This window comes from Gopherus evgoodei, chromosome 10, assembly GCF_007399415.2.
Source record: "Gopherus evgoodei ecotype Sinaloan lineage chromosome 10, rGopEvg1_v1.p, whole genome shotgun sequence".
Classification (NCBI taxonomy): domain Eukaryota; kingdom Metazoa; phylum Chordata; order Testudines; family Testudinidae; genus Gopherus; species Gopherus evgoodei.
In genome coordinates, this window is record NC_044331.1 from 7,413,495 (window position 1) to 7,424,575 (window position 11,081).

Below are 11,081 nucleotides of genomic sequence, written 5' to 3' on the forward strand. Positions count from 1 at the left end.
AAATAAATATAAAGTCATTTTATGGAAAAAAACCTCAATTTAGATATTAAGTTGTGCTTCTTTTAAAGTAAGTCGAGATTAAAATGGCAAGAATCTGTGTAAGCACACTGCAACTCAAAGACTAAAGCACGAAGCATGCAAGGGCTCGGGTTTGCTGGTTACTGTTCTCTAGTCAATACTGGCCAGTCCTGTCTCCTCTTTGGGAAAACAGGACTTCTTGACCCTGGGTCTTTAAAAACTGAAGTTCACACACTCATCATTTACTAGAAAAAAGTTTTTCTTCAAAAGAAAGTACTAAACTGCTGGCTGTTTCCTCTAATGTCAAGCACTAAAGTGGGTTTCTGAAAGATCTGCGTGATAAGCCTGGACGACAGAAAAGCATTCCAGACTGCCTTCATTAACCAAGAGATATCCCTGTGTCCAGATGAAGCGATAAAGCCTTCTACATTGTCCTTCTGATGTTTTTGGAAAAAAGTACTGTTTCCTACAATTAAACTGTTACATTGTATTCTACTGAGCTAAATACAAACGTCGAAATGTTTGAATGACCATAAACAAATAGTTACTTAATTCAATATACCTGTTCAGTGCCAAAATTTTACTAGCTTTTCTTCCATTAGAGACACAACTTTTCTGGATGGCCGTCATCCAACCAAACACTAGCCAAATGGTGTGTACTCTAACAGAACAATTCTAATTACAATGGGTATTGATTTAGAGGCTAAATTTCTGCTTTGTGTTCTCTAGTTTATTTTAGATGATAAAAGAGTGCAAAATTACCAATATTATCCTCCTGGACAATTTCCAATTGTAGACTTCACTTGAAAATGTTCCACTAATGAAAAATTACAAAGCTGGGCCTGAGATACTACACAATTACTATATGCCTCTATACAAATATATTTGGATCCAATAGGATTTTGGCAGATATTACTTACCAAAATAGGTGTGTTTCACACAAACAGGATCTTGCAGGTAAAAGAATGTCTCATTAATTTCCTATACCATTTAAGGACAAACTACTTTAAGTTTGTCAGATAAGCGTAATTAAAAACAATTATATTGATTTACCCTCTGACTAAACCATGCTGAAGAAAAAAAAAAGCTTTTTAAAATTATGTATAAAAATAATTTATTGTTTAACAATAGAAACAGTTATTCAATGTCTTAGTTAGGCATTCACTAATGTGTGCTCTTCTCTTAAGGAATAAAACGTAGTGTTTCATAGAAGAGTAATGACAACATCTTCTTGGCTGATGATACCAATACCACACATTTTTCAGTTGAAACACCCTTAAATAAATACCTGCTTCATTTATTGTAATGGACGATTAAATATTTAATGTTTCTATTCATTTACAGCTGTCCTGTTTGACAAATTTCATGCACTTTTTGTTTTATATTGTGCACCACCATTTCCTTTTCTTTCAGTCTTCTTCACTGTGGTAAGCTTGAGGGTGTGAAATCTGCAATCCCCATGAAGCGTTTTCTGCTGGAACCAGGCATGTAAGTACCCATTATAGAAGTCAGCAGCTGTAAGCTTCTTCTTTAAGATGACAGTTTTGACTCCAACCCAGCCTTCCTAGAAAGGAAAATAAAAGGTGCACACAGTAAGGACTAGCTGAGTTTGTTAAAGTCTGGCTAGTCTTATGTTCTTACGTTAGGGTGCAGATTATTAAAAACCAGAGGCAGCAATCTAAAGATCAACTTCAGAACCTTGAATAGAAAGCAAAGGCAGAAAACATACCTTGCAACGTACCACCAACGTCTCTGACGATTTATGGTATAATACTGATCCTGGAACAATTCCATGTTCATTTAATAGCTGATCTGCAAACAAATAGGAACTTCTTGCATTTTCATGTTACTGAATAAGAGTAAAAAATAGGAAACTTATTTTTATGTCTGTCTCTGAAACTTGACAATTATGTAAAATTATCGGTTTGCAAAAACAAACTCATTGTTCTTTATGATATATAGCAGAGAGGAGCAAGTCAGAGTAAGCGGTGAAAGTGTCCCATAAGTAGCAGAAGAATTCTAGCATGGTCCCCAACTTTTTCAAAAGTATGCATAAGCTCCCTTGTACTAATAAAGGCATGTTTGCTCTGTAGGGGACGTAGTGAAGCCACATTCTGCAGTACACTGCCTTCTAATGTCTTAGCTCCACAAACAAAACAGTCAATGCAGTAGAATAGATACTAGAGCAGTGATTCCCAAACTGGGGTTCGTGAACCCCTGGGGTTTCTTGGGAAAAAATTCCCTAATGGCAGATAGAGCTATCCCTAGGGATCCCAGGCAACATGGGGTCAGCAGCCCGCAGCCCCTGAACTTCCAAGAGCTAAGCAGATCAAAGCGAGCCTATCTATCACACTGAGGAGATTTAAACTTCAAGGCTCCTTATAAGAAACGGAAAGGGAGGTGAATATTTTTTGCTGTTTTTAAAATTAAATAGGCAGCTAGTATTGTTTTTAAATTATAAAGAACAAGTTTAAGCTGTTTTGTAACTAGTGCTGTTTGCCTGGATTGCTCAAGACCTAAATGCTTGCATAGGAGGAACTCTTGAGTGAGATCTTGGAAAAGTGTTGCTGTTTTTGCTGATAAATAATAATAGTGTGTAATAAGCATGTCATAAAAACAAATTTTATATTTCCAAGATCACTGCATTTATAATTTATACTCGGGTACAGGTGAAAATCCCTGGAATTATTCATTTTTAAGAAGGGGTTCACGAGACTTGACATGCTAATAAAAGGGGTTCACAGGCTGTTAAAGTTTGGGAACCACGGTACTAGAGGTATCATTAACTCTTCTTCTGGATGTTACCGATCTCCCTTGAGAGACTCCTAAAGGAAGAGGATTTGGGGAAACACAAGAGAGAGGCTGGCCTTCCTTGTGGATGATCCAGGCTCAACAGGTCTACAGGACTATGCCTATAACTATTAATTTTACCAGACACAGAAATAATAGAATCATAGCAATGAAGGGTTAGAAGGGCCCTCAAGAGGTCATCTAATCCAGCCACCTATGCGGAAGCAGGGCCAGGTAAACCTAGACCATCCCCGACAGGTGTTTGTCTAATCTGTTTTTAAAGACCTCCCACAAAGGGGATTCCAATACCTCCTTTAGAACCTTCTTCCAGAACTCAATTACACTTAGTTAGAAAGTTTTTCCTATTACCTAACTAAAGTCTCTCCTGCTGCAGGTTAAGCTCATTACTTCCTGTCCTACCTTCAGTAGAGATGAAGAACAACTGATCATCATCCTCTTTATAACAGCTCTTAATGTATGTGAGAGTTATCCAGTCCCCTCCCCCGCTTTGTTTTTCAAGACTAAGCATATCCAGACTGAACCTTTCCTCATAGGTCAGGTTTTCTAACCATTTTATCATTTCTGTTGCTCTCCTCTGGACTCTCTCTCCAATTTATCTACATCTTTCCTAAAGTGCGGCACCCAGAATTGGGAACAGAACTCCAGCTGAGTCCTCACCAGCGCTGAGTTGGACAATTAACTCCTGTTAATACACCTCAGAATGACATTAGCTTTTTTTGTAACTGCATCATATCGTTGACTCGTATTCACGTTGTGATCCACTATAACCCCCAAGTCCTTTGGCTAGGCAATAGCAAGCTAATAGTTATTCTCCATTTTTTATTTATGCATTTGATTTCCCCTTCCCAAAGGTAGTACATTTCATTTGTCTTTACTGAATTTCACCTTGTTGGTTTCAGACCAACTCTCCAATTTGTCAAGATGTTTTCCATTCTAATCCTGTCGTCCAAAATGCTTGAACCGCCCCCCGCCCACCAAACTTCCCTTGGTGTCATCTGCAAATCTTATAAGCACACTCTTCACATCATTATCCAAGTCCTTAATAAAAATACATTGGGAGCAATTTATAAGTTTCTATACATTTAAATGAGACTATTTAGTCTTCTTTAATTCCACTAGACTCCTAGTTAAAATACTGCATCATGTAACTGTTGCCTAGCATTGCTTCCTGTTCACTTCCAAATAAATTAAATCACTGTCAGGGTCTGTAAAATCTTGTAGCAGAGAATGTTAACAGATTAAAGTAAATACCAGCAAAGCTGCAGATGTTATGCACTTCCACAAAATCCAGAAGTTTAACAGTATTTCCCATCCATAATGTCTGCAATGGAAGCTGGAAATACATAAGGAGAGATGACAAACTGGGAACATTTTTACAGGATCTCAGTCAACTACTTTGTTTTTTCATGGGAAAAGTGTAGTAAACAGCACTAAGGTAAAGGTTTAGGGACCATTCCTGGTAGGGTGGACTATCTACATGTCATAAGGTATATAAGCACCTGACCTTTTTTGTTCTTCTCCTATTCCTTCTCTTTTTAAAACTTCTTTACAACCATATTAAGCTACATATTAAAAAATTAACAGTACATACTCATTCATAAGCCCAATATTTTTGGTAAAAGAGTGACGCATTGGGGGGGGGGGTTGGCTTATAAATGGGTCTACACCAAAATTTGATGATTTTAAACTCTATGGAATCACTGATTTGAATATTTAATACATTGTGGTTTTGTTTACCTGGAGCGCCTGCAGGCATGGAGCCCCTCAGCTCCCTGTGGCCGCAGTTTGCCATTCCCAGACAATAGGAGCTCCTGGAGCCACTTCCAGCAGCTCCCATTGGCTGGGAATGGCAAACCACAACCACAGGGCGCTGAGGGGCTCCATGCCTGCAGATGCTCCAGGTAAACAAAATGTCCTGACCCGTCAGCGGCTTACCCTGACGGGCCGGCAGCAAGTTTGCCAACCCCTGACATGTTTGCAGTAGATATCTGAAGGATAAATTTGCACCCTTTAAAACAGTTAACCATAATTTTATGCAGTACTTCACAAATATAGCATCATTCCGTTGAATGAATGCACTCTCTGAAGTACTATAGATATTATCCCCATTTTACTGACAGGGAAATTGAAGCAGAGAGGTTAAATAACTTGTCAAGGTCACAGTGAGATGACAACAGAACTAGAATTAGAACTCAGGAGATGTTCTTGGATCCATGTCCTAACCTCATGCAACTTGACTGCTTTGCCCCTCTAAAAAGAGTCAAGCCACCATTTAAAAGGCTAAACTATCAACACCCCATTAGGGTAAGAGTTACCTTAAAGGAAAGCTTCCAAAAAATTACTACTAGTTTGTCTTACTGTAGCTCCTATGGCACGATGTAGTCGTAATATCTGCTCAGGAGTTTGTTCTTCCCATTTTATACAACTCATAGCAATAGTGACTTTAGGAGCTAGAAAAAAGGAAAGCAAAAAAGACCTTATATTTTTGCTGTGTGTTTATTTACAACTGTAATTTGTAAAGTCATTAAAAGCATCTTGATGCACCACCAGCACTAGAACACCTATGCTCAAGCCTAACAGCTGATTTTCTGTAACACAGACACGAACAGCATGAAACTGATCAGAATCTTGAGATGCAGTATTTCCTTTAACAGTTGCAGTGGCTGTCAGAAAATTGCTACTGCTCGAATCGAAGGAAAGATTCTGCAGTGTTCTACCCCCATGATATTAATCCTTTACCACAGAAGTCATTGGAAGTTTTCCATTGATTTCAAGAGATACAGACACAGCCCTAAATAAGAACCAACACACACAAGAGTGCCCAAAAAACACACAATGTAGGATCACAGGAACTGAATTCTATGCCCAGGTAATATTGAAAAAATGAAAAAAACATACAATTTGCATTAAATACTTAGTACTTACCAAATGTTACTCCTTCATTTGGTTGCTCTCTTTTGTTTTTTAAACTTTCAGGTAAGTTTTTCAAAACTGAAATGAGCTGCAAAACGAAAAAAGACTTTGTACAGAACAAATTTAAATAGTACATGAGCATTATATTAAATATATTGCCAGTACCATTCCTCCAAGACTTTTAAAGCCACATACATTTTGATCAGTCCAATTTTATAAAAGCTCAAAAGAAATTCATTTCACTGAATTAAGAACACACCTAACTGTGCTATAAACTAATTTTTTTCCAATTAAAACTGAAAATTCCTCAGCCTCATGCTGGCAGGTAGCCTGCTAGTGTCACCAGGTGTAAAATCAAATGAAAAAGCTACCACTGACTTCAATGGAAGCAACGTCAGCTTGTGCATTCATACAGTGTATTAAAAAAGTTGCTCCTTGGACACAGGCGCTGACTCGATGGATGCTCCGGGACCGGAGTACCCACAGAAAAAAAAGATAGTGGGTGCTCAGCACCCACCAGCCACCCCCAAACAGCTGTTGGGGGTAGTGCAACGAGGACGGGGCCTTAGGGGAGGGGTGGCCCCTGGGAGGAATGGGTGTGGCGCATCCACCCAGGAGAAAGAAAAAAGAAAAAAAAAAAAGGCCAGTGTCTGTGCTTTGGACAGTTAAACCAGAACTAGAACCAGAACCAGTTAATACAGCAGTCCCCAACCTTTTTTGTCTGGTGAGTGCAGGACAATGAGCCACTGAGGACCGTGTCCAGCAGATGAGCATCTGCCAAAATACTGCCGAGAAGCAGCAACATGAATAGACGTCGCCGCCAAAATGCCGCCAACAAGCAGCATCATCCAGAGGCATTGCCGCCAAAAATCAGCGGTTTGTGTATTGAGGGAATGTACTCCTTTGTTTTCTACTGCATTCACAAATAGCTCATAACAAGGAATGCTTCTCAGAATGGAAATTTTGAGGACAATGCAATGAAAAAGTGGGCAGTTACTTGCATAGATTTACCATGTTCGCACCCAACTTTGATAATATTGCTTCCAGTTCCTTTGCTGTGCACTGGGAAGGAACAGCATACCTTTCCTGCTTAATAATTGGACCTACATCAAACCTAAAATCAAAAAACATATGCATTAGCTTCTTCCTCTAGTAGATTATCACTTCATTCACACTAGATCTAGCGTATAATTTAGCACAAGGCTAGTATATTAACTCAGTTGCTCACTATACTCATTTGCAAGCAGAAAGAAAGAAATTACAATTTTAACACTGGGTTCATAAGTCAATATTATGGAAGAGAAAATAGGATTGTATAACAGAGGCAAGCTGAAACTGGTCTGAATATTTGAGTTACAATTCCAAGTGCTTTATTTCAAAAGAAAAGTGGCCTGAAATATTCAAGGAGAATTTCATACAATTGAGATCTGTTATCCAACAGAAGTATGATAGGAAGAATATTCCTCTGGTATAGCTAAAAATGGACAGGCCCAAGTAAAGGGACACAGCATGTACCTTTTAATGTATTTGGTACACTATGCCACTTCATTTTATGTTCAGCTTCAGAAATGAACAAGTTTGTAGAACCTGTGAGTACACCATATAGCATCTAGAGAAGCAGATCATCAGAGGAGAGAAGTAATTTACCAGTTTCACTGAACAGTTGATTTGAGATCAGTAGTCCTGAAGATCTAGTGTTATTTTTAACGTGTACAGCACGAAGTGCTTAACAGACAGCTGTGATATGGCGGTCTGGTGGAAAATCAATTTGTCCACTCATAGGACGTATACATGACAAGTCATAGCAGTTCAGGTAAGACTTCTGAACTGTTTTAACGTATTTAATATTAAATCATCTGTATGGGTGCATATATCCATTTTAATTAAATGAAAGTTAACGTCAATACTATTTAACTTTAAAAGAATGAATAATCAACACAGTATTAACCTAATATTTATGAAAGGCAGACACTGCAGTGATTGAATCTTTTTTTTTTAAATGATGTTTGCTGTACCTTTTAGGCTTAATTTGCATAATTGTCACCCCAGTTACTGTATCACCATGAAGCACTGCGTGGACTATCGGTGCTGGGCCACGCCACCTTGGGAGATAGCTGGGATGGACATTCAACACGCCACTGAATCAGAATATTTTTAAATTAGAATAGGACCAGTAATTCTGTAACACATATAAACGAGTATTAACCATTTATTATACTGAACTTCCTTTTTATAAAAACCATGTTTTAACTCTTTAGATGTATTGAAAATTCAATCAACTTCACTAAACCATACACCTTTACCTCGATATAACGCGACCCGATATAACACAGTAAAGTAGTGCTCCGGGGGGGTGGGGCTGTGCACTCCGGTGGATCAAAGCATGTTCGATATAATGCGGTTTCACCTATAACGCTGTAAGATTTTTTGGCTCCCGAGGACAGCATTATATCGAGGTAGAGGTGTATTTAAAATGCCAATCCTAAGAGCAAATAAGCATTTTAGAGGCATATTTACACTATATAGCTTTAAAGTCTGGCCAAAAGTGAACAGGGGAAGGGGAACAGAAGAAGTAAGGAGAACACACCACATATTTAGAAGGACCTCATTAACTTTTTTTAAGTTATTTCTGTATGTCAACATTTTTGTTTTTTAATCTACTGTTGTTACAAGTAGCACTGGAACAGATTCAAGAAAATAAATTTCTCTATTTTGTTCAGTTTATAAACTTTGCACATTTGATAGACTTTCTGCATAATCAGCTTCACAGTTTGCACAGAAAGTTGTGTGGATCTTTCACCCAGCAAATGGGGAAAGAAAAACAGAGCAAGGAAATGTGATTTTCAAAGCAATAAAAATCTGCTGCAGAACTCAGCAACAAACTTAACATTTGCAACGACTCAACTTTTTTTTTTTTAAATGACTGGTTTTCAAGTCGATGGTGTCCCTTTAAAGGGATTCTTCACAATGCAAAAGACTCAAATCTCAGATGGTCTTTTCACATGCTACTATAACCAAAATCGGTCATACACAGACAATTTAAAACTAGCTTCATCGCCAAAACAGGCTAGATGACAAAAACATATACCATACCCGAAAACAGGCTGCTCCCCCATCATATCTGACTTACTATGGAAACTGAAGAATGAGGTCCTCATTCAGAAGGCGCCCAAACGATGCCACCACCCCGACATCAAACTGGCCACTGGGTCCTGTATCTGGCCAGTGGTGGGTTGGGAGCTGGAACTGCTGGGCGCAGTTTTTCACAGGAGGACCCCTTGGCAAAGGGGATGGCAGGGTCACCACCTCCAGCCTGTCTATGAGCGGCTCCTCCCTGGGCTCCCTGTGGCAGAATGACAAGGTGGCACATGCCAGTGAGTGATGAGTACAGCCAGGAAGGGAAGGCAAAGCCTCTCTATGCACAACAGGTGGAGAAACAGCAGCTCCTGACTTTCTGCTCCCCCAGGTCCCCCAACCCTACCCTTCCCCACCTCATGGCCCACCACTACCACCCCCTCCCCAGCTCCCCTGCCCGCCCAACTCAGCTCCCCCTTCTCCCCTGCCCCTGCCCGCCCAACTCAGCTCCCTCTGCTCCCCTGCCCCTGCCCGCCCAACTCAGCTCCCTCTGCTCCCCTGCCCCTGCCCGCCCAACTCAGCTCCCTCTGCTCCCCTGCCCCTGCCCCTGCCTCCCCAACTCAGCTCCCCCTCCTCCCCTGCCCCTGCCTCCCCAACTCAGCTCCCTCTGCTCCCCTGCCCCTGCCCGCCCAACTCAGCTCCCTCTGCTCCCCTGCCCCTGCCCGCCCAACTCAGCTCCCCCTCCTCCCCTGCCCCTGCCCGCCCAACTCAGCTCCCCCTCCTCCCCTGCCCCTGCCCGCCCAACTCAGCTCCCCCTCCTCCCCTGCCCCTGCCCGCCCAACTCAGCTCCCTCTGCTCCCCTGCCCGCCCAATTCAGCTCCCTCTGCTCCCCTGCCCCTGCTCCCCATCCTTCCATACTCCCCTCCCCCCACTTTAACCCCCCCCATGGCCCCCTGCCCCCGGCACCTGGTGGCCTCCAGCGCCCTCAGGGACTCGGCGGCGAAGTCATCGGTGCCGAAGAACAGGACCCGCCACGGGGGCTTCCCCCGGGGGGCCCCGAGCTCGGCCAGCCCGCGGGCGGCGGCTCCCTCCCGCCAAGCCCGCAGCAGCCTCCCCCTCATGCTGCCCGAAGCCCAACCCGCTTCCGGGGTCGCGGCACGCGGTGACGCAAACACGCCACGCAGACCGCCTGAGCACGGCCTAGCGTGATGACATCATGCCCCGCTGCGCCGAGGAGATGGGAGGGGCCTGATGAGGGGGCGTTGCCTGGGAGGCGGGGCGGGGCCAGGCTGTGATATATATGCGTAGGGGGCGTTGCCTGGGAGAGGGGGCGGGGCCAGGCTGTGATATATATGCGTAGGGGGCGTTGCCTGGGAGAGGGGGCGGGGCCAGGCTGTGATATATAGGCGTGGGGGGAGGGCTCTAGGGACTAGAGAGGGCAGCTGAAGGCCAGGAGAGTGTGAGGTGCTTCTGTCCTGAGGGGAGCAGTGAGGTCCCTGGCTGCAGCCCCCTCCTGAACCAGGGCCACCCCTGGCTGCAGCCTTGGGGAGGGATGAGGCACCAAGGCTACCGAGCCGGCCGGCTGCCTCCCTCACAGCGGTGGAGAATCACAGCACCCCACAGACACCCCTGGACCCTGTCCCTTATGCAGCATGTGTAGAGACGCCCCAGTCGGCTCTGTGAACACGGCTCCTGCCTAAGGAGACTGCAGTGTGCTGGGTGTGCGGGAGCTGACCCGCTCTTACCCGCCATTGTGGGCAATGGGTGAATCTGCTGCTTGGGGAGACCAGCTCCCCAGCCCACCTGTTCTGCCTCTGGCCTGACCCATACGCCACCCCTGCTCGGCTGCCAGCCGCGCCCCACTGCACTCAGGCCCTGCCCTCTCCCACTGTCTCCCTCCTCTCTTCCCTCCCACACTAGTGCTCACCCCCTTCCAGCCAAATTCTTGAACCCAAATGAAGCAAATGACATTAAAGAAAGTGCAGAAGAGGGGGTTTTTTCAAAAGAAAATGGAGCATGTTTTCCATTGCATGCCAGCTGGTGAAGACTGGGCATGCAGAAGGTACCTAATTAAAAGCACTAAATTTGAGAATAAAAAGTGTCAGTCGCAGGTTTTTTGATATGCCCTGAAATTTGTCAGAGACTTATTTGCAAAAACTTCGTAGTAAGGGCAAGTTAGCTGTCCTGCTGAATACAGCTCTCCTCTGTTTTACATTTTCTTAATCAGTAATTCTAAGCTGTTTTTATATTTTAAAAATCTGTAC

General features: G+C 43.1%; 1 protein-coding gene across 1 annotated transcript; it reads right to left on the reverse strand.

Moving 5' to 3' along the window:
* Positions 1-1,115: 1,115 nt before the first annotated feature.
* Positions 1,116-9,951, reverse strand: MTFMT (mitochondrial methionyl-tRNA formyltransferase). The gene is made up of 9 exons (XM_030578581.1): positions 9,784-9,951; positions 8,873-9,085; positions 7,758-7,880; positions 6,754-6,856; positions 5,755-5,830; positions 5,188-5,279; positions 4,081-4,162; positions 1,748-1,830; positions 1,116-1,582 (listed from the first exon to the last, which is right to left on the reverse strand). Exons 1-9 carry the CDS (start codon positions 9,936-9,938, stop codon positions 1,382-1,384), a joined length of 1,128 nt encoding a protein of 375 aa, XP_030434441.1. The 5' UTR covers positions 9,939-9,951; the 3' UTR covers positions 1,116-1,381.
* Positions 9,952-11,081: the final 1,130 nt, after the last annotated feature.